Below are 23555 nucleotides of genomic sequence, written 5' to 3'. Positions count from 1 at the left end.
AGTTGGTGCTACTAGTTCAATAGTACTGTGGATGAATTGTCTTCAAAAGCCTATTTGATAGTGGAAGGCATGGCGTGATGGAAATTGTACCAGGCATTTTCTCCCATCCTAGACATTGGAGTAAGTTGTAAACATCTTATACAAAGAGAAGTCTTGGGCATTGAGAGATCCAAAAGGATAGAATTTAAAAGCCACCACTTGGAATTTATTTGTTAATTTATGAGATATTTATTTAGATGGTTTATGCTGTCACTGATTTCTTGGCTGGAAATAATGTAGAAAGCGTACTTGGGAAGATAATAACCCAGGTTTCGCTAAGTTACTGGTGTTTCTCAGCATGTCTTGAGTTTAGGAACATTTTTCTTAAATAGCAGGTTTCAAACTCACACCTTGCTCCTTCAGTCCCACATTTCCTCTGCTGGCTGCACTCTGTTACTGGACTTCCTTTTGTTGAGTGTGTTTAATTGTCGTGTACTAAAAACACAACAATTAAATTCTTACTTGCAGCAGCATAACGGGCCTGTAAATGCAATACAGAGAGATAATGTGTAATAAAATTTAAAAAATCAATAAATTAATAACCAAAATAGTGGGGGGGAAAAGCAACGCCCTTGGTGCAAAGAAAGACAGTCCTTAGAAGTTCATGGTTGAGGTTACTGTAGTGTCCAATAACAGGGTGGAAACTTTGATTCTTGACGTCAGACTGAGGTATGTTAAGATGAAAAACTATAATGATAATGAGCTACATTTTAATTTTTTGTTCCACTTAATGCTTCTAGTTTTAGTTTGTTTTTGATTCACACAATTTTCATTTTGCATAATGTTGGTAGATTACAAAGACAAAGCCTTGGCTCTAGCAATTATCAAAGGTTTCCAGAGGGTTATGTGGGCAGGATTTATTTGCCACGTGCAAGCCCCTGCTGCCTTGTGGCTTTGCTGCTTCCTCCATGATTGGTCCAGTGAGATTGCTAATTTGATCTGGAAGAGTTCAGGGAAAGGCCAGTGTGGTGGGGAGGGTCTGAATAGTGGTCCCACGTCAAGGACTTTTTGCAAAAAGACACCACTCCATCTCCAACCACAATTTGGAAAATTTCTCTGCCAAGCTCAATAACCAACTCACCGTAAAGCTCCGATAACTGCTTTGAGTCGGGGGACGGGTCCATAATGTGGCAACAGACTTCTATAATTGTTTAGCGAACTCGAAGAAATCTATGCGTGTTCCCCTAATGTAAATGGTGGATGGACTCTGACCAGATCTGAGTCATTCAAATGAGGTGATGCTGACTTGTGCAGAAAACACCTTTGCAATGCCAGCAGGGATGTTGAGAGATAATTCCAGACCAGGCTAGATTCCAAGACTAACCACCCATATAGGTGTTGATTGGAGCAAGGGTTATTAACTTGCCACAAAGCAAAGTCGGGAAGAATTGCTGGCAATAAGGTATCAGTGCCCGATGAGCTCAGTACATTCTATGCAGAGGACCTTAACCGGGTCAGTGGTTCTGACTGCCTTGGGCACACCTGCAGACTGGCTTTGCTGAGCGTGAACCTGTGGAAAGTGATTGACCTTGATGGAGCTCTGGTCCAACTAGCAAGGAGTATTAGTGGACATCTTTCAGGTCACAGACTGACTTAAGACTACTGTCATCCCAGTGTTAAAGAAAAATAAAGTGGCTTTAATGTCCACCATTTGGTGGCTCTCATCCACCATCATGAAGTGCTTTGAGAGGTGCACACTAACTTACTTCCCAGGCAGCCTTGATCCACTGTAATATGCCAGCAGCTGCCACAGGTTCAAGGCTGAAGTCATCTACCCTGGAACATCTGGATAACAACTAAACAGATTCCAATTATTGCCAAAATGTAGGAAGGAACTGCAGATGCTGGCTTACACAGAAGACGGACACGAGGTGCTGGAGTAACTCAGTGAGATGAGCAGCATCTCTGGATAGAAGGAATTGGTGATGTTTTGGGTCAAGACCTTTCTGAAGAAGGCTCCAGCATTTTATGTCTCATTTCCAATTCCTGGCTAATTGTCCACCTTCAGCATCTTAATTCCAACCAAACTCATCTCTAAATCTTGGACCTATATCTCAGAACTGAATACTTAATTTCCTGATCTGTAATCCACACTCGGACAAATCATCCTCCATATAGTTATACTATACTCGTAACTCTGGCCATATTCTGCTCCTATTCCATTTACAGGTTTGCAGATGACACCACCATGGTGGGCCATATCTCAATGATAAGATGTAAATAGGGAGCTCAGTAGCACAGTGACAACAAATTTTATCTTGACTTCCGCAAAGTGATGGAGCTTGTCATCCAGTTCGGGAAGTGGATTAGAGTACATATCCTGTGTAAGAAGAAACTGCAGATGCTGGTTTAAACCAAAGATAGACACAAAAAGCTGGAGTAACTCAGTGGGACAGGCAGCATCCTTCTCTCCAGAGATGCTGCCTGTCCCACTGAGTTACTCCAGCTTTTTGTGTCCACGAAGTGCATATCCTAGTCTATTAATGGCATTGAAGTGGAGATGGTTTGGAGCTTCATATTTTGTCATCAATAATTGGTTCTGGACAAACCACATTGATGCTATGGCCCAGAAAACGCACCAATGCTGCTACTTCCTATGAAGGCAAAGGAATGCCTCGGATTATTTTTAGTGATTTCTACAGATGCTACATAGAAAGCATCATACATTCTATCTAGATGCATAACTACTTGGTATGATAATTGCTCAGCCTAAGAAATTGCTGAGAGCTGCCAATGCAACCCAGTTCATTACACAAACATTTATTCACAAAATGCTGGAGTAACTCAGCAGATCAGGCAGCATCTCGGGAGAGAAGGAATGGGTGACGTTTCGGGTCGAGACCCTTCTTACACAAACATACAGACAGCACCCGTACTCAGGATTGAACCCGGGTCTCTGGCACTGTAAGGCAGCAACTCTTGCTACGTCACCGTGCTGCCCAGTGGAAGAAGTATTCTGCGTGCTATCCAGGAAAATCAAACCATGAGTGGAACAGGTTGTTCAAAAGAGAGTGCAGAATATGGAGCTGCTGCTGCTGCAGAGAAAGGGAGGGGACCATAACATGTTAGGTTGGAAAACCAGGAATGCATCCTGATGCAAGGTCTGTTCAACAGCAGTGAAAAAGCTGTTCTTGAATCTGGCGGTATATGTTTTCAAGCTTTTGTATCTTCTATCCGACAGGAGGGAGGCGGGGGAGGAATGACTGGGGTGCAAATGGTCCTTTATCACGTTGGCTGCTTTCTCAAGACAGCCTGAAATATAGAAGTGGAATTGATGAGGGGGACGCTTGTTTGGGTGATGGACTGGGCTGTGTTCACAACTCTGCAATTTCCTGCAGCCTTGGGCTGAGCAGTTGTCAAACCAAATTGTGATGCATCGGGATGGGGTACTTTGTGGTGCTGTAGAAATTGGTAAAAGGTCTTTACAGACATGCCAAATTTTCTTAAGCCTTCTAAACCATGCTTTCATGGGTGTAACTGGTTGGACCAAGACAAATTAGGTAACAGAGATCTACATACATGCACACAGTTCACAGAAAGTGACAACATGGAAAATGTGGCAAAAGATCCTAATGGCAGGCTTATTTACATTGAATGAGGCATCATGGAAAAATTGGGACAGTTGTACAAAATGGTTAGAGTGCACCTGGTGTATTGTCCGCAGTTCTGGTCACCAAATTATGGGTAAGATGTGATTAAATTAGAGAGGATGCAGAAAAGATTCACAAGGATGTGCCTGGAATGCTTGAGTTTTCAAGGGTCTCTTTTCCCTGGAGCAAAGGCAGCTGAGAGTTGCCCTGTTACAAGTACGTAATTATGAGGTGGATAGATGGGGTGGATAACCAGTCTGTTCCTATGGTGGAGGTGGCTGACCTGTTGAGATGCGCCAGGCTGTTCAATTTGTTGCTCCTCTTTACGAAAGATCCCATGATAGTATTACAGTCTACAAGAGAGAGAACAGCAAGACATTGGTTTCAATCACAGCCAAAGTATATTACATGTGGCTATAATGGCGGTGCTGAAATGATGCCAAGTTGAGTTGTTGCCTTGCAGTGCCGGAGACCCGGGTTCAATCCCGACTACAGGTACTGTCTGTTCGGAGTTAGTACGTTCTCCCCGTGACCATGTGAGTATTCTCCGAGATCTTCGGTTTCCTCCCACACTCCAAAGACGTGAAGGTTAATTGGCTTGGTATAAGTGTAAATTATCCCTGTGTATGTAGGATCGTGTTAATGTGTGGGGATTGCTGATTGGCGCGGACTTGGTGGGCCGAATGGGCCTGTTTCCGCGTTGTCTCTCTAAACTACTCTGCCTGCACATGATTCATATCTCTTGTCACTGCATATCCATGTGCTTATCCAAAAGCCTCTTAGGTGCCATTATCATATCGGTCTCCAACAGCAACCCAAACAGTGAGTTCCAAGCTTTGCCTCTCCTTAAAATTTCCACCCTGGAGAAAATGGTCTGACCGGGTAACCTGTGTATGCCTCTCATAATCTTTTATACTCGAACACTTCAGAGAAAACAACCCAAGTTTGTCCAAACTCTCATTTGTTTCTAATACAACATCCTTCCTGTAATGGGGTGAACAGAACTTCACACGGCTTTGAAATAACCGATGTTTTGTTTTCCACACTAGGTTGAAGGTGCAATGTGTACTTCCTAGATGCATGGCCTTCAAGTAAAATCCACTTGGTGATTCACAATTACATATTTTGTGTGTTTCTAGAACAAAAATTGGATAAAATGCGATTATATGAATTGGGGAACAACGACGTGTATTATGTGGGTTGAATTGGTCATAACCTGGATCTAGAGAATCTCTTAAAAGTTACCAACTGCTGGAGTAACTCAGCGAGACAGGCGACATCTCTGGAGCGAAGGAATGCATGACGTTTCGGTCGAAAGGTCTCGATCCGAAACTTCACCCTTTCCTTCTCTCCAGAAATGCTGCCTGTCCTGCTGAGTTACTCCAGCATTTTGTGTCTACCTTTGCTTTAAACCAGCATCTGCAGTTCTTTCCTATACCCTTAAAATTTACTTTGAAATTGATAAACAGAAAATAATCCAAAACAGTCTAGGTGGGGGGATAATAATTTTCCATGTAAGCTTTCTGTAGTAATCAGGCTCCATTGTCTCTAAAGAACACAAGACTGTCAGTTTCACTGCACATAGCCATAGAAGCAATTGCTTGCATTGGCACGTGCAATGATACTCTATTAAACACACATAACGTATAGCCTTTAGTACTTTATCTTGCAATAACAAAAAGATAGAGCTATTAAAAAGACCTTTGTTTGATAATCCTGCAGGGAATTTAATTTAAGTCTGAAACACATTAGTCTTGAACCCACTCCCCATCACCCCATTGACATTGTTTTTATAATGTTTTCTATGATGTGAGGTTTTATTATGAGCACAACTACCTATACTGCCTGGGAATTCCAGCCTCTCTTGCTCACAGCTGTGATAGTCTGTGCATAAGCTATCTAAACTTCCAGACTGAATTTCACTTATATTTGCATCCTGCTGTTATCTTACATATGCCTACAAACCATTTGATTCCATACATAAACGACTTCCATTGAAACAGATTCAGGTCTCTAACCACAGTTTAGACATCTGGACTATGTAAAATATAATATATTTTCCTTACCTACCTTTCTCATTTCCTGTCCTACACTTTTTATCCAGTGAAATGAGAAATTATCTGTGAAACATATCAGTGATGGAACAAAGATGGGGGCTTGGGTAATCCGTAAATAATGTATATTATGTCTTACGATAAAGCAGTCAAGAGTTCCCAACGATGTTTAATGATTTATTTTTCTAAGCACCACATTTTTGGAAAGATGTGAAGGCTTTAGAGGAAGCATAGAAGCATTCCAAGGGAAGAGGGACTAGAATTCTGCAGATATACTGGATAAACTGAAAACAGACATGATCCTGGAGTAACTCAACAAGTCAGGCAGCATCTCTGGAGAACGTGGAAAGGCAATGTTTTGATTTGGGACCCTTCTTCAAACTGGTTGTAGAGGGGAACAAGCTGGAAGAGGTTAGGTATGGGGGGGGGGGGGCGGGATTTGATTGGCAAATGATTAGACAAAGATCAGAGATGAAAAGACAAAGGTAGCAAGATGAGGTGTGAAATCAGAGGAAGGGAGAAAGGTGTAGGTGATGGAAGGGGATAGGGAACAAGGGTGTGCATCCAGATGGGCCACAGAAGAATGTGGGGGTGGGGGGGAAGAGAAGGGGTTTGTATGTAGGTTAGTTACCTAAAATTGGAGAATACCATTGGGTTGCAAGTTACCCAAGCAGAATATGATGTGCTGTTCCTCCAGTTTGCATGAAGCCTCACTCTAACAACAGAGGAGGCCCAGGGCAGCATGGGAATGGGAAGAGGTGTTAAAGTGTTTAGCAACTGGGAGATCCACGACAATCAGTCTGAAAAAGGGTCCTGACCTGAATTGCTATCTCCATTTTCCCAGTGATGCTGCCTGTTCCACCGAGTAACTCTAGCATTGTGTTTTGTTTTTGTGAACCAGCATCTGCAGTTCCTGTTGTCTAGATAAACTGAAGTTGCTCTCCGGAACTGAAGAGGTGTTCAAAGTCATTACGTTTTGGAACAGATTTGATGGAACTTATTTCCATTGATGAGGGAGTCGAGAGAAAAAAAAGAGTAAACCATAGGCTTAAAGGTGAAGAGTGAGCATCTTTTTATGCGATGATTGGTCAAGATCTGGATTGCACTAGTTAAGGTAGTCGCAGAGGCAGATTCAGTTGTGGCATCAACATGGAATTGTATAAGTTCTTGAAATAATTTGCACAGTTATAGGGGAAAGGCATCGCATTGAGCCAATGTGGACACAACAGGCCCAAAAGCTGAATCCATATGCAAGAAATTAATTTAAAAAAACATTAAACACTATTGTGCAAGTAATGCTGCAGATAGTACACTTTAGGTTTCTGGTAAATGATGGAAAAACATTTGACTAGAATTATGATGCATCGCTCAAAACAAGACTTGAAGCAATTGCACAATTCAGCACTGATTGCTTGGGACTAACTGTGGCTGATGTGATGGAATGGAAGCAATTATGCTGATAAAATAGGGATGTTAAGATACAGTTGAAGCAAGTGGTGATCCTGAAAGAGATAAGATTCTGCAACAAATAATGACCTCTTGGAACTACTACTAATAGGCAAAACATTTCCAACAATCACAATTTTGTAATCATAAAAGGGAAAAAATGGTGATTTAGAGGCAACTGCATGAAGCCCACCAGAACTCAGTGTGTGCAGGCCTTCCTCAGAGACACCATTGATATTTGCACACAATCATTCCATTATTTGAACAGCACTACCACACACAAAAAAAATGCATTAGACATTTAGAGCGCTTGTTATGGCAATAAAATTATTCACTTTTGTCGATTTAAGGTACTCATTAAAGTGGAAAGATTAGCTATTTCAAGCTGTGTGTGTTTATTTTTGTTTGCAGTGAGTTTGAGGGTTGGGTTGTGGGGAAGAGAACATAACAGTGCAGGCCCCTTGGCCAACAATGTCTGTGCTGAACATGATACCAAGACCATCTCTTATCTACCTGTGCATAATCCATATCACTCCATTGCCTGCCTAAAATAAAGCTGCTTAAATGCCATTATCGTATCTCTTTAACCACCAACAATGACAGAGCATTCAATAGACAATAGGTGCAGGAGTAGGCCATTCGGCCCTTCGAGCCAGCACCACCATTCAATGTGATCATGGCTGATCATTCTCAATCAGTACCCCGTTCCTGCCTTCTCCCCATACCCCCTGACTCCGCTATCCTTAAGAGCTCTATCTAGCTCTTTCTTGAAAGTATTCAGAGAACTGGCCTCCACTGCCTTCTGAGGCAGAGAATTCCTCTGGAAAAATGTTGTCCTGCACATCTCCTTTAAACTTTGCCCCTCTCATGCCCTCTAGTATTTGATTTTTCCATACTGGGAGCATGGGCAAGGCAATCCATGAATGTAGCTCAAAGCTTTGAGGGAAGAAATGATAATAAACAAATTAGTAAACGAATCTTGCAACTAATTTGAAAATGGAGTATTTTCACAGTGGAACTTTAGTGCCTTTATTCGTGGTAGATCAAGAATATTTGTTTTTCATTTGGGGTGGCACGGTGGAGCAGCAGTAGAGTTGCTGCTTTACAGTGCCAGAGACCCGGGTTCGATCCAGACTACAGGTGCTGTCTGTACGGAGTTTGTACATTCTCCCCGTGACTGCGTGGGTTTCCCCTGGGTACTCTGGTTTCTTCCCACTCTCCAAAGTAGTACAGGTTTGTAGGTTTATAGCTTCGGTAGATTGTAAATTGTCCCTGGTGATAGGATGGTGCTGGTATATGGGGATCATAGAAACATAGACAATAGGTGCAGGAGCAGGCCATTCGGCCCTTCGAGTCAGCAACGCCATTCAATATGATCATGGCTAATCATCCAAAATCAGTACCCCGTTCCTGCTTTTCCCCATATCCCTTGATTGCTTAAGCCTAATTCTAATTCTAATTCTAAAGAGCTAAATCTAATTCTAATGAAAACATCCAGTGAATTGGCCTCCACTGCCTTCTGTGGCAGAGAATTTCACAGATTTACAACTCTCTGGGTGAAAAAGATTTTACTCATCTTAGTCCCAAAAGGGGGAAGATGCTGGAGTCAATTATTTAAGAGGTAATAACGGCGTATTTGGAAAGCAGTAAAAGGATTGGTCCAAGTCAGCATGGATTTATGAAGGGGAAATCCTGCTTGACTAATCTTCTGGAATGTATTGAGGATGTGACAAGTAAAATGGATGAGGGAGAGCCAGTGGATGTAGTGTATCTAGACTTTCAGAAAGCCTTTGATAAGGTCCCACACAGGAGGTTGGTGAGCAAAATTAGAGCACATGGTATTGGGGGTAGGGTATTGACATGGATAGAGAATTGGTTGGCAGACAGGAAGCAAAGAGTAGGAATAAATGGGTCCTTTTCAGAATGGCAGGCAGTGCCGCAAGGCTTGGTGCTGGGGCCAAAAATATTTACAATATATATTAATGATTTGAATGATGGCTTAGAAGTAACACTAGCAAGTTTGCAGATGACACAAGGCTGGGTGGCAGTGTGAACTGCGAAGAGGATGTTAGGAGGTTGCAGGGTGACTTGGACAGGTTGAGTGAGTGGGCAGATGCAGTATAATGTAGATAAATGTGAGGTTATCCACTTTAGCGGCAAAAACAAGGAGTCAGATTAGGTAACGGGGAACTGCAACGAGACCTTGGAGTCCTTGTACACCAGTCACTGAAAGTAAGCGTGCAGGTACAGCAGGCAGTGAAGAAAGCTAATGGCATGTTGACCTTCATAACGAGAGGATTTGAGTATAGGAGCAAAGAGGTCCTTCTGCAGTTGTATAGGGCCCTGGTGAGACCACATCTGGAGTATTGTGTGCAGATTTGGTCTCCTAATTTGAGGAAGGATGTCCTTGCTATTGAGGCAGTGCAGCGTAGGTTCACGAGGTTAATCCCTGGGATGGAGGGACTGTCATTATGAGGAAAGACTGGGCTTGTATTCACTGGAGTTCAGAAGGATGAGAGGGGATCTTATAGAGACGTATAAAATTATAAAAGGATTGGGCAAGCTAGATACAAGAAAAATGGTCCAAATGTTGGGGGACTCCAGAACCAGGGGCTACAGTCTAAGAATAATGGGGAGGCCATTTAAAACCGAGGTGAGAAGAAATGTTTTCATCCAGAGAGTTGTGAATTTGTGGAATTCTCTGCCACAGAAGGCAGTGGAGGCAATTCACTGGATGAATTTAAAAGAGAGTTTTTTCCTACATTCAGCCTCTCGAATCCTTTAAGAATTTTATGTTTCTGTGAAATCCCCTCTCATCCTTCTAAATTCCAGTGAATACAAGCCCAGTTGACCCATTCATCATATGTCAGTCCCGCCATCCCGGGAATTAACCTGGTGAACCTACGCTGCACTCCCTCAATAGCAATAATGTCCTTCCTCAAATTAGGAGACCAAAACTGCACACAATACTCCAGGTACGGTCTCACCAGGGCCCTGTATAACCGCAGTAAGACCTCCTTGCTCCTAAACTCAAATCCTCTCGCAATTAAGGCCAACATGCCATTAGCTTTCTTCACTGCCTGCTGTACCTGAATGCCTACTTTCAGTGACTGATATACAAGGACACCCAGGTCTCGTTGCACCTCCCTTTTCCCTAATCTGACACCATTCAGATAATAATCTGCCTTCCTGTTCTTGCCACCAAAGTGGATAACCTCACATTTATCCACATTGTACTGCATCTGCCCAGTCACCCAACCTACCCAAGTAGCTTAGGATCACTAAACTAAACCAAAAATTTTGTGCAATTAATTCTGCCACTGCAGGCATCAAATAGAAAATGATCAAAAATTGTAAAAAGTTCATAGTAACTTAAAATAATTCAGCTGAAAAGTACTTGAACAGTTTTAACTGAAACAAAAAATGCAATAATGCCACTGTATAGTTATCTGAACAAGTGGCAATTAAGTTGTTAATCCACAAGTGTAGTTTGTAAGTTACTTACCATGTACACCTACCACCTCCTTCCATTCTTCTGTGACTTGTTCGTATGCCGGCTCTGCGGTGACTGGTGTGGTTAAAGTGGGTTGTGCAGACACTTCCGCCAGCAGCAGCAGCAGCAGCAGGTGCAACACTGGAGGATGAGGGCAGACAGGTGGGTAGTTTGGAAGTTGGTGTGCTCCTTTAGTGGTTTACAGTGGAGTTCTGTGGGCAATGGGTGCACGGCTGTGAGCTTTTCAATGCCATTCTGAATGGTTCTCCACCTCTTTGACTGGCCATGGGCCAAAGATTTACAGGAGTGAGGAGGGACATCGTTTTTTTCCCCAGGGAATCTGAGAGAAAACTAATCGCGCTTTGTTGTGGGAAGAGATTACCCTGAGGACAGAGGAAAGCATTCAAGGATGTTCTCAAAACAACCTTGGAAAATGCTCGTGAAGACTGCAGGATTGTGTTTAAAAAATACATATTAAAGGGAGCCTTTCAAAACCTAGAGATAGAGCAAAATGCTTTACAGTATTTTGTCACTGTACTTTACAGTACAAGGTTGAGCAGGCTGGGACTCTATTTCGTGGAGCGCAGGAGGATGAGGGGTGATCTTATAGAGGTGTATAAAATCATGAGAATAGATCGGGTGGATGCACAGAGTGTCTTGCCCAGAGTGGAGGAATCGAGAACCAGAGGGCATAGGTTTAAAGTGAAGGGGGAAAGATTTTATCGGAATCTGAGAGGTAACTTTTTCACACAATGGATAGTGGGTGTATAGAACGAGCTGCTGGAGGAGGTAGCTGAGGCAGGGACTATCGCAACATTTAAGATGCAATTAGGCAGGTACATGGATAGGTTACGTTGAGGGATATGGGCCAAACGCAGGCAGGTGGGACCAGTGCAGATGGGATATGTTGGTCAGTGTGGGCAAGTTGGACCGAAGCCCGTTTCCACACTGTATGTATGACTCTGACTTTATGGATAAATAAAATTAGAAAGAAAATTTAGTGTCAATGCTGCACAAAATATGATCATCGTCAACTTATAACATAGAAGAGGAAGTGAAATATACTTCCATATCACACAAGATATAATAGTAATGTCTGTGGCTCAGCTATATGTTGTTAATCAACAACATGAACCAACTTACTTCCCTGCAGTCATGGTATCAGTAGTGAATTCTCAAGTTAGAAAATGAAATTCAGCCATGAAACATGGTTATATTGGTATACATCATACATTTATTAGTGAACAACCCTCTCAAATCAGCCACAACAATAAAAAATGATTGCACTACCTGGTAAAGCATAACTAGCAACTTTCATAAAAAAAGTACAAATCTGTTAAAAATTTTGTCTCTGAAACAATTTGGTTTACAGATGTATAATACATTATAACTAGTTATGTTAAATGCTACAACAATATGATTCAAATGGGATGAAAACACAAAATGTTTAGCATCAGAACCATTTCCTATATATATATTAGCAAATTTCAAATACATACATGGCAAAATGAGGTAACTGTAACTGTGCAAGTACCAAAGCAAAAATCTTCCTAACACAGAACACAGGGCCCTGGCCCCTGGCCAATGGGTCTCCTACAGAGTCCCCCGTCCCTCAGGTCAGGACTAATTAAAACAGTAAACAATCCACTATCCCACCACATAAATCATTGGTAAACAATTGGTGGCATCTACAGAGCAATCAACAACCACAAATCCTAAAATAATTTAGCTGCTTGGAATAATTTTTGCACCACAAAGGCTGTGAGCTTAGGTATGTGTGCAGTACAGTGCATGGCAGTAATAGCTGAGCACAGATTCCCACCCCCACCCACAGCTGGATAGAGCTAGTCATCACCAGTCCAAGCTGGCTGGACACGCATGCATATGTGCACATTAAATATTTTCCCTCCTCTAGTCTTTCACTCAAACACATTCACGCACTGTTATTCATGCAAACAATACAGGAAATATTTTGGAAGTGGTTAGGATAGTGTGTGCAAAGGCACACAGGAGAACTAGACCAGTGTATGGTACAAATACAAGAAAACATGGATAGGTACATTCAGACATTACACGGATAACATACAGACACACGCGCGCGCACATACATCTCAACCATCCTACTTCGCTCCATCAGTACAGTATGCTGGAGGGTTTACTGGGCAGAGTACCCCATCGTCTTCCACCTACTGTCTCTTTTCAAGCATATGATGAAATCACAACCCCTCGAATTTCGTGTCAATACTTGGAATGATCATACAAACTATAAAATGTTAATACACATCAAAATACACGCAGGTTAAAATCTTTGGAGTTTGGAACACAATGTTAGTACAACACAACTCCATAACTGTTTCTAAGCGAAGATACTAGGTGTTTGCTGAAGTCATCAAATCGCACGGTGCAAACAGAGGTAACAGGACTCCAGATAAGATCCTAGATTGCAGTTGTTCAAGGGGAAGGCTTAAGGTGACATGGATGCGTGGGTGGACATTGTTCCCCTCACGTCACCTAGGTAACGTCTTCAAATATTGTGCTGCAGAAATGGCTTTACTCTAAATCTCGGTGAACTTCAGAAGCATCAGCTCGACAGATAGGACAGGTACGATTGGTCTGGGGGAAGAAGAAAAAACCCCATTACTTTTACTATTAAAATTAACCGCAAAATGAATGTCTCATTCACTAAAATCAATGCAATCCAGCAATTTTTTCCACAAAGGATAGCAAACATTGAAAAGTTCAGTAAACTAGGACGTTCTTCTGTTTGGGTGTTCAGAAGGATACAGTGTCTGATGTTTTACTGAGCAGCAGTGATACATTATCCACGGTGAGATAAGCTAAAGGACACTCGGGTGCATTGCAACTTGCCTCTGTGAATTTTAATAGCAGAGCACTAAACAAGGAGGCAAATGAAGCTGAACATAACCCAACAGATACTACAGGCAATCAAGTATTACAAGAATTGTGCCAAAGACCGAAGGCATCAAATGCTGTGTAATTAAAGCAGAAAATTAAGTCATAAAACTACAGATGTACAAGCTAAATGTTAAAATGGGGTGAGAAAAATAAAATGCATCATAGAAAAGAATTAAGTCTAAGTACGGTCTAAGTTTAAGACTGAAGTCTAATAACTCCCTGTTCTCCGTGATTTTCGGTTTCCTCCCATACTCCAAAGACGTACAGGTTTAGGTCAATTGGCTTGATGTAAGTGTAAATTATCCCTAGTGTGTGTAGGATAGTGTTAATGTTCGGGGATCGGTGTGGACTCAGTGGGCCAAAGGGCCTGTTTCCGCCTTGTACCTCTAAACTAAACTAAAACTTAACTGTCATGATCACATAGGGTAAATGCATAGAGTCTTTTCTCAGAGTAGGGGAATCAAGAACCAGAGGACATAGGTTTGAGGTGAGCGGGGAAAATATTTAATAGGATCCTGACGGGCAACATTTTTGTTCACACAAAGAGTGGGAGGTATGTAGAACAGGCTGCCAGAGGAAGTAGTTGAGGCAATTACAATAACAATGTTTAAGAAACACCTAAGATAAACACCTAGACAGGCACATGAATTAAAAAAAGGTTTTTGAGGGGTATGAACCAAATGCAGGCTGGTGGGAACAGTAGATAGGGCCTGTTTCCACACTGTATGATTCTATGATGTCTCTGATATCAACTGGAATTAGTTTAATTAGTTTAATAAATCTGTCAGTTATTTATTTGGCTAGAATACCAATGTTAGTTGACATAGGGAAATCTAGCTGATTCATTATATCTTGAAGATCAAGTTTGCAGCTCCTTCTCCAAACAAAAAAGGGTGTAAGGATTGTAATAGGATCGCAATATATGACAATATATAGGTCTGTTAACTTATCATATCATATCATATATATACAGCCGGAAACAGGCCTTTTCGGCCCACCAAGTCCGTGCCGCCCAGCGATCCCCGTACATTAACACTATCCTACACCCACTAGGGACAATTTTTACATTTACCCAGCCAATTAACCTACATACCTGTACGTCTTTGGAGTGTGGGAGGAAACCGAAGATCTCGGAGAAAACCCACGCAGGTCACGGGGAGAACGTACAAACTCCTTACAGTGCAGCACCCGTAGTCAGGATCGAACCTGAGTCTCCGGCGCTGCATTCGCTGTAAAGCAGCAACTCTACCGCTGCGCTACCGTGCCGCCCACTTCATGCAAGGATTTCAGCATTCAGCTCAATATATTCCCTTTGTTGGCAGCGACAATTAGATTGTTTAACTGCTTGTCAGGCTTATTAAAAGCATGGTTATCATTTGAAGTGGACCTTCGAAACAGTGAGGAGATACAACGTGACAGAAACCATTTGCTGATATTTTCAGATGCTTTGTAGCAGTGACCGAAAGAGGGAATAATGTTCTGCTTCAGCAAAGCTCAAGGAGGCCCTCCAGATAGACTCTGGAGGCAATGGAGCAGAGACTTAATGTGGCCAATGTCAAGAGTCCATTCATGAGACGACACGTGGATGCACAGAGTCTCTTGCCCAGAGTGGGGGAATCGAGAACCAAAGAGCATAGGTTTAAGGTGAAGCGAGAAAGATTTGATAGGAATCTGAGGGGTTACTTTTTCATACAAAGAAACAGACAGGTACATGGATAGGACAAGTTTGGAGGGATATGGACCAAACGCAGGTGGGACTTGTGTAGCTGGGACATGTTGGCCGGTGTGGGCAAGTTTGGCCAAAGGGCCTGTTTCCACACTGTATCACTCTATGACAATATGGTGGTGGGTGCATCTAGTTTGGGGAAATTGTGCCGCACTGCATGTGTGTGATTTGGTGCTGCTGATTGAACAACTGGCAATGTGTGCCATGGTGGGTACATGGAACGAGCTGGCGGAGGAGGTAGTTGAGGAGGTAGTTGAGGCAGGGACTATCCCAACGTTTAAAAAGCATTTAGATAGGTACATGGATCAGACAGGTTTAGTGGGATATGGGCCAAATGCAGGCTAGTGGGACTAGTGTAGATGGGACATGTTGGTCCGTGTAGGCAAGTTGTGCCGAAGGGCCTGGTTCCACACTGTATGGCTCTCGGACTCTATGGGAGCCTGGAGCAGTATTCAATACAAATAATTTGATGACCTCACACTAGATGCATCCCCTGACAATTTCACTACCAGCCTTGGGCAGCTCCGTTGATCAGGACCCATCATTCAACCCACCCAAGCCCTACCAACAACCTCCATCCACCAGCACTTGCACACCCAAACTTGCAAAGGTCTCAGACCCATTCTTCACAGCCTGCACGCATTGCCAGTGGTTCAATTAGCAGCACCAAGTCACACACATGCAGTGTGGGGCAATTTCCCCAAACTAGATGGACAAGGTAGTGCACAACCAGTGTCAACACAATCGAACTTGGAAGTGGCCAGTGGAATTGCTTGACTCAACCCCAACTGTGAAGTGTGTGCTGGCTATTGTTGGATAGCTGCATGCACGTTTAGACCCAATTAATCCTAACTTACTCCTCACATCCCTTCTCCCCCTTTAATCCACACTCTCTCATGGTGTATAAATTAACAGAATAGAAAGGGATATAATTGCAATGTGCTTATGGCAAGACAGGGCATGAAGGAGACAGACACACACAAATTGCACTATGGAGGAAGGAGAGAATATGGGCAGCACAATGAATAGCACAGCTGCCTCACAACTCCAGTCAATCCCATTCACTGGTGCTGTCTGCATGAGGTTTGCATGATCTCCCTGTGGAAATCCATTGAAGGCGTTTCCTGGGTACTCTGGGTGCCTCCACACATGGTTGGTAGGCAAACTGATTACTGAAAATTAGCACTAGTGTGAAAATTAGGGGAAGGAGTGGTGGGGGGGGGTTATTAAAGGGCATGCATACAGGAAAGTATAGACTATGGTGCGGAAGTGGGGCAATAGGACTAATGCGATTGCTCTGATAACGATGGTCCCCCTATTTCATAAGCAGATTGGGGAAGTTTAGATGAAAGCAGTTGATAAGCATTGCAGGATTCAATAGGAAAACTGAAAAACCCACGCAGGTCACGGGGAGAACGTACAAACGCCATACGACAGCACCCGTAGTCAGGATTGAACTCGGATCTCTGGTGCTCTAAGGCAGAAACTCTACTGCTGCGCCACCATCTTTAAATCATCTGCATTGCTTCCACAATTTTTAAAATCTTCCACCATTGTTATTATAGTCGTGGCAATGCGTTGCACAGGAGCGCCGAGACAGGTTGTAAGGAAAGGCTCTAGAGAAATTAGTTGACTTTTAGATGCAATATGCTAACATTTCATTCCTGACTTTAGTTTGGAGTGTTTATTTTGTGGTGACATTTATTTTTGCCACGTGGTGGCATGGACACATGGACAGTGCGATGGCCAGAGGCAGAGATCGAGATGTGCGGTGAATGGGGAATCTGACTTGCAGGGGCTCCTATCACACCTGGAAGAGATTGTCACTGGCAGGACAGGATGAAAGGGACTTTACCCTTCCTCGTTCCTTCCCCTTCCTCCTCTCTTCTCTCCTCCTCTATTCTTCTTGAGCCGTGGCTGCTTAGTTTACATCTGGAAGCAATTACTGTCCCCCCTCATAACAGGTAGGAGGACTGAAAATGCTGGACTGCTTCAAGTCCAGTGGTGGCTTCAAGAGAAGAAGTGACAGAACGTGGCTGTGGGGTGATGGCACAGCGCAATGGTGGCAGAAGACAGTAGTGGAAGTAAAGGGCAGGGTGGTGGTTGCCTGTCACTTGCATTGTGTGAATATGAGGCAGGTTGAAAGTTCCTGCTCCATAGTCAGCCAAACACCTTTACCTCTCTTTTGATCGGACGTACAAAATGTCAAGAGGCAGCTAATGGAGCTGCAGCCTCACAGCACCAATCACCCGGGTTCAATCCTGTCCTCCAATACCATCTGTGTGGAGTCTGCACATCCCTTCTGCACAACCCCATGGGTTTTCTCAGGATACTTCATTTTGCTTTCACATTCCAAAAAACGTGTGGGATGGTAGACTAACTGATCACCGTGAATGTCTCCAAGAGTGAAGGTGAGTAGGAGAATCTGGGGGGGGGGGGCGGGACGAAAATGGGAATTTGGGGAGGATGTGGTGAGGTAGGGTAGGATTAGTGTAAAGATGAGTGGTTGATGGTCGGCATAGACTCAGTGGGATGAAGGGCCCGTTTCCATGCCGTATCTTTCAGTGCTTATGAATAAAAGGCAGTGCAGGATTTTGCACGCCGCAACCTTTGACAGACGTTCTGATGAGCACTGCAGCAGAACATTTCCAGAATGGTAATCTTAGGGGGGAAAAAAAAGGTGGTGCAATTCAAATGACAACTTGTCCAAACACAGCAAAACATCCAATTTGGAGGGAGGCAAAGAGGGGACCATGGGAAGACATCTCAGGATGAATGAAAGGTGGAAGTTATTAAATTGGGCAGGAAGTTGGTGAAAGACGATCAGGACTGAGCTGGTTTTGGAAATGGGCTTTTCCCAGACTGCAGAATGCTACCTTTGTCACAAATTGTACAGTGGGTTACAGATGTCCATCATCAACAGATGGCTCTCATCACCCTACCACCAACCATGGATTTAAGTGGGTCTAAGTTAAACCAATTGATGAACATATTACGGGTAACCATGGTCCTGTGCAGTTTGCTCAATTTGCCTTTGAAAGCCCAAGAAAGATCTCCCACAAATTGTCTTCACATACACTAGTTTATTTTGCTTTCTTATATTTCCTCTTGCAGCAAAGCCTCCCCATCAACCATCTCATCTGTTTGTCTCTAACACTGAATGTAGAACAGAAAACGTGTGGGGAATTAAATGGTTATAATTCAATTAGGTAATTTTAATTACATTGTTAACTACAAGAAAATATTCTGGTTCTTTAAATTAAATTACAACTTTAAGTTTACTGGATGCTTTCCTAAACCATAACATAATGCCCAGTTTATGACTTTGTAAGTACAACAGAGCACCATTTGTGAAGGCCGGAGAGTGGGGTTAGGAGGGAGAGATAGATCAGCCATGATTGAATGGCGGAGGAGACTTGATGGGCTGAATGGTCTAATTCTGCTCCTATCACTTATGAACCATTAAGATTAGGAAGGTGTTAGATTTGATCTCCTCTTGGTTGTGCAGGGTTGTTAGGTTAGGACATGGTTGAACACATTATGATTTACTCACTTTATCCCTTCAGCTGAAAGTCAGTTCTCAAATCTGATTAATAACTGTATGGTAGAGGAGCTTTGAAGAATATCCAGTGACCAGGGAAGTGGAATCAAACAGAACTGCAATATTACAGAGATACACACAAAGTGCTGGAATGCTGGTTTTTACAGAAATGCAATATTTTCAGGCCGGTTTAAGAAAATACCCTGGTAATATTTTAATGATTATTTTGAACGCTCACCTGGCAATGTCTATTGATGTGACTGAAAGGATAATTTTGAGACAATTTGAAACCCATCATTAATTAAAATAATCCAATTTCTGATGCTAAAGGATCAACAATAGACATGGCTATCTTGTATATGCTCTGATGAACATCTAATTCTATATTATGTTCATGAATTTGATTATAGCAGATCAAAATGATTTTAGCAGAGATACAAGCGCGTTCTAAAGGAATTCACGTTCATTAAACATCAGAGTCAGTTCAAAACTGCTTTCTTACCTTCAGCCATTTATCAACACACTTGGCGTGGAACTCATGGTTGCAGGGTAAGACTCTAAGTAGCTGCCTCGACTCAAAATCGCTAAAGCACACTACACACCTAGATAGAATAGAAAAATAATGTGCTGTTATAATATGCTCAAATTACCAGACAATTGGGGTCACAGTGCACCAAAGACATATACAAATTTGCAATTCTTATGTGATGGATACTCCTTTTAATGACTGTTGTTTGTGTTTATAATCTGAAAATTCCATACTGAGCAAAGCACCAAATAATCATTCCCACCCCCAGTCCTTTCTGCTATCCAGTATGAATTTAATTATTCCTATACTAAACATACTATTTTTTTCTTCCTGAAGGGAAGCTGATAATTCAGCATCAGCATCATGGATCAACTGGCACTGTGAGCATGTGGATTTCTGCGATCAGATGAGGTCTGTCTCTATCTTCTCATTTTTGGTTTAGAGATGCAGCGTGAAAACACGCTCTTTGGCCTACCGAGTTCGCGCCGACCAACGATCCCCGCACACTAACACTATCTTACCCACTTGGGCCAATTTAGCATTTGACAGAAGCCAATTAACCTACAACCCAGTACATCTTTGGAGTGTGGGAGGAAAAGTCACACAGGTCACGGGAGAGCGTACAAACTCCGCACAGACAGTATCGAACCCGAGTCTTTGGTGCTGTGAGGCAGCAACTCCACCGCTTTTCCATGACTGATTTGCTTTCAGTACAACTGTTGAAGACTAGAAACATCCAGATGAAAGAATGCAGGCAGATGTGGGATTTGAGGGCAATACCCTCGGAGTGGAGGTGAAGCCTGATTTTCACCTTCTGCTGTGGTGCTAAGCCAAGGTGAGCAAGAGACCCGAGCGTTTTCAAAGTGAAAGAAGAGTAACTTTCATTTCAACCGGGCTACCGGAGACATGGTCAGAGATGCCAGAAAGTGAGAGGCACCGTGCTCCGCAAGACGCAGTGAAGGCTGCCTGGGGAGAACAAACTGGGAATGAAACACAAACCTCATGCAGTAGGACGGCACAGTAGTGCGGTGGTAGAGTTGCTGCTTTACAGCGCTAGAGGTCCAGGTTGGATCCTGACTACGGGTGCTGTCTGTATAGAGCTTGTACATTCACCCTGTGACCGCATGGGTTTTCTCCCAGTGCTCCAGTTTCCCGCCCACAAACCAAAGATGTACAGGTTTGTAGGTTAATTGGCTCCGGTAAAATTGTAAATTGTCCCGTGTGTGCAGGATAGTGCTAGTGTACGGGGTGATCGCTGCTCGGCGTGGACTCGGTGGGCCGAAAAGCCCGTTTCCGCGCTATATCTCTAAAGTCTCAAGCAAAAAAAATAATTCTCCTAGCTCAGGAAGTAGTTTGTCTTAATTGCCAGCTGTATTTATCAATTAACTGCACTTGGATGCAAGCAATATATTTCTCAATCAGCCTACTGCATTGTGACATGGCCTGCTTCCTCACCTCTTTCCCCAACATAGTTCCTTCTATTGCTATTACAACTTCAGCCACGGCACACCTTTCATCTTCCCCGTAAAGCAGTCACAGATAAAAGGTGGAACTGCAACACGATTTCAGAATGAGAACTGGACATTTGTTCATTGTTCTTGAGATAAGCTCTGCAACTAACTGCTTTGCTCAGGAGATAATAGGGAATCATTTTTTTTAAACCACAGATCCTTATAACTTTTTCATTTTGCCAACAGAATGGACTACCACTCATATTCAATTCTTAATTTCATCACATAAAATTGTTGTTCCCCTTGTTTAAGAAAACAGTTAGACAGGTACATGGATAGGACGGGTTTAGAGGGATATGGGCCAAATGTGGGCAGGTGGGACTCGTGTAGCTTGGACATGTTGGCGAGTGTTGGCAAGTTGAGCCGAAGGGCCTGCTTCCACGCTGTATCAAACTATGACTCATTGAGATAAAATGGCAATGTTGCACTGTACATGCAGTTAGAGAGGGTGAAGATTCTTCATTCCTTTACTCTATATGAATAGTTATTTTTCCCTAAAGCTGGCATGGAGAAAACAGATCAGACTGAAAGACAAGCTGGCAGTATACATTTTACTTACAAGGTTTGTTCTGACTGGTGGTTTTCAGGATTAAACCTGTAGGACGGAAGCTGCTCTATGTCTGCTTTGGTGAGTCCCCTCGGCTTAGCTTCCCCCAGTCGCTCAGCCAAGTTTAGCAGTGCCTGTAAACATAAAAAGACCAGTGATAGTATACAGGAGAATCAAAAGGCTTGGGCCACGTTTTATTGCAGAAGTACAAGTAAATGCTGAAAACTAAATGAAAGTCGATCTGAAACCTGGAAAGGGCACTTGTGTCTCGCATCGAGGTTAGTTTAAGAAAAGTCCGGGGAGTTATAAATAGAAGTTACACACCTCATAATTTTCAACTTCCACATCCTCCACCTCAAGCTCCACACTGATAGCTGGTCCCACAGCAGGAGGCACTGGAAGCATTGATCTGCATTACAGGGAACAAAATAAAACTTTTGAAATGAAATTAGATCCTTTATTTCCTTCATTAGTTCACAGGACAAAAACAGCTGGAGTAACTGTGTAGGGGGGAACTGCAGGTGATGGCTTACACCGAAGATAGATACAAAATGCCGGAGTAACTCAGCTGGACAGGTGGCATCTCTGGAGAGAAGGAATGGGTGACGTTTCAGGTCGAGAAACGTCACCCATTCTCCAGAGATGCTGCCTGTCCTGCTGAGTTACTCCAGCATTTTGTGTCTATCTTTGCTGGAGTAACTCAGCATGCGAGACAGTATCTCTGGAGAACATGGATAGATGACGTTTCAGGTCGGGACCCATCGTCAGTCTGGTCTAGCACTTTGTGTCGTTTGTGTACATTAGCATCTGCAGTTCCTTGTTCCTATACATATTGCCAGGTTGGTTCCCTCGTTAACTTTTAAATGGTCCTCTTCCATACTCAGAGAATTTAGGTCCCAACGTTAATAATAACAGGTTAATCTGAAACATTATTAACTCTTCAGCCAACAGAGAAATATCTTTCATTAAGTTATTCTCCTGAATGCTTTGTCTAAAAATTTTGAAAATTCTTTTGGACATTACTTTTTTTTTTCTGCTTAATAAAACAAAAATAAAAATTTTGATACCCTTCTTGCATTGTTAGTCTTACATTTCCATTGAGAATTATTCAGAACTGCTAATTGTATTGCAACTGTGTAATAACTTAGAATAACTTCCTTGTATTTTTATATGTGTTTGCAAATACAAAATGTAGAATCAAATTTGCATTTTTTATTGGCTTTCCTAATTTACAATCACCTTAGAGAATCATTACATTTCCAATACACAACCTAACAAATATCTATTTTGAAGAAGGATTCAGAACCAAACCATCGCCTATCCACTTTCTTCAGAGATGCTGCCTGAAGGGAAACAAGAAAGTCTTATGTAGTGAGGAAAGATTAAGAAGGGATCTTGTGGTTAAAGATCTACAAGGTAATAAAATAACAAATGCAGTTTGTGGATGAAAACCATGGAGCCATAGCCAGTGTCTTCAATTTAAATAAGGGCAATTATAATGGTGTGATGGACGGGTTGTCCAAGGTGGACAAACTAAGGGATAGCTCAGTAGAACAGTGGTAGATATTCAGGCAGATGGACTAATAATACCCAGCGAGAGTTTATCCCAATTAACAAGATGGATTCCAAAGGACAGAAAGAACAACCATAGTTTACAAAATGAGTTGAAAGATCATGTTTAATCTTGAACATAATTGTACACCCTAGAATACAATAGGGTATACAATATGGCAAGGGATAGTGGTATTTCACTAAAAAGCTGACAAGAAGGGAGAAAATTAATTTCCAGAGAAAACCTGTATGTAGTAAAAGAACAGCGGATGCTTCAATGGATATATAAATAGGAAGAGGACAGCTAAGGTAAATGTGAGGCCTCTAGAAAACAAGGCTGTTAAATTAATATCAGCGAACAAGAAAATTAGAGAGATGTTGAATAAATCTTCTGCATCAGTCAACACAGGAAGACACAGCTAATATCTCCAAGATATCGAGTCATAAGGTCAAACAGCATGGAAACAGGCCCTTCGGCCCAACTTGCCCATGCCAACCAAGATGCCCCATCCACACTAGTCATACCTGCCCGCATTTGGTCCATATTCCTCTAATCTTGCCTATCCAGAATAGCAGACATGCTAATTTCAAATAACATGCCAGAAGTTACAA

General features: G+C 42.6%; 1 protein-coding gene across 5 annotated transcripts in view; it reads right to left on the bottom strand.

Annotated features, from left to right (window-relative positions):
• Positions 1-11842: 11842 nt before the first annotated feature.
• The window catches only part of rnf44 (ring finger protein 44), a 137134-nt gene continuing 125421 nt past the window's right edge, over positions 11843-23555 (bottom strand). For all 5 annotated transcript variants that reach the window (XM_078411530.1, XM_078411531.1, XM_078411534.1 and 2 more), the window contains 4 exons: positions 21717-21801; positions 21405-21526; positions 19308-19407; positions 11843-13235 (listed from right to left, as the gene is read on the bottom strand). In XM_078411530.1, coding sequence (XP_078267656.1) covers positions 13173-13235; positions 19308-19407; positions 21405-21526; positions 21717-21801 — 370 coding nt within the window. In that variant the 3' untranslated portion in view covers positions 11843-13172. The remainder of the gene's footprint in view (positions 13236-19307; positions 19408-21404; positions 21527-21716; positions 21802-23555) is intronic.

Source organism: Rhinoraja longicauda, chromosome 14 (genome assembly GCF_053455715.1).
Source record: "Rhinoraja longicauda isolate Sanriku21f chromosome 14, sRhiLon1.1, whole genome shotgun sequence".
In the NCBI taxonomy this organism is placed as follows: Eukaryota; Metazoa; Chordata; class Chondrichthyes; order Rajiformes; family Arhynchobatidae; genus Rhinoraja; species Rhinoraja longicauda.
The sequence above is the reverse complement of the archived record's forward strand: the minus strand, read 5'-3'. Positions and strand labels throughout refer to the sequence as shown.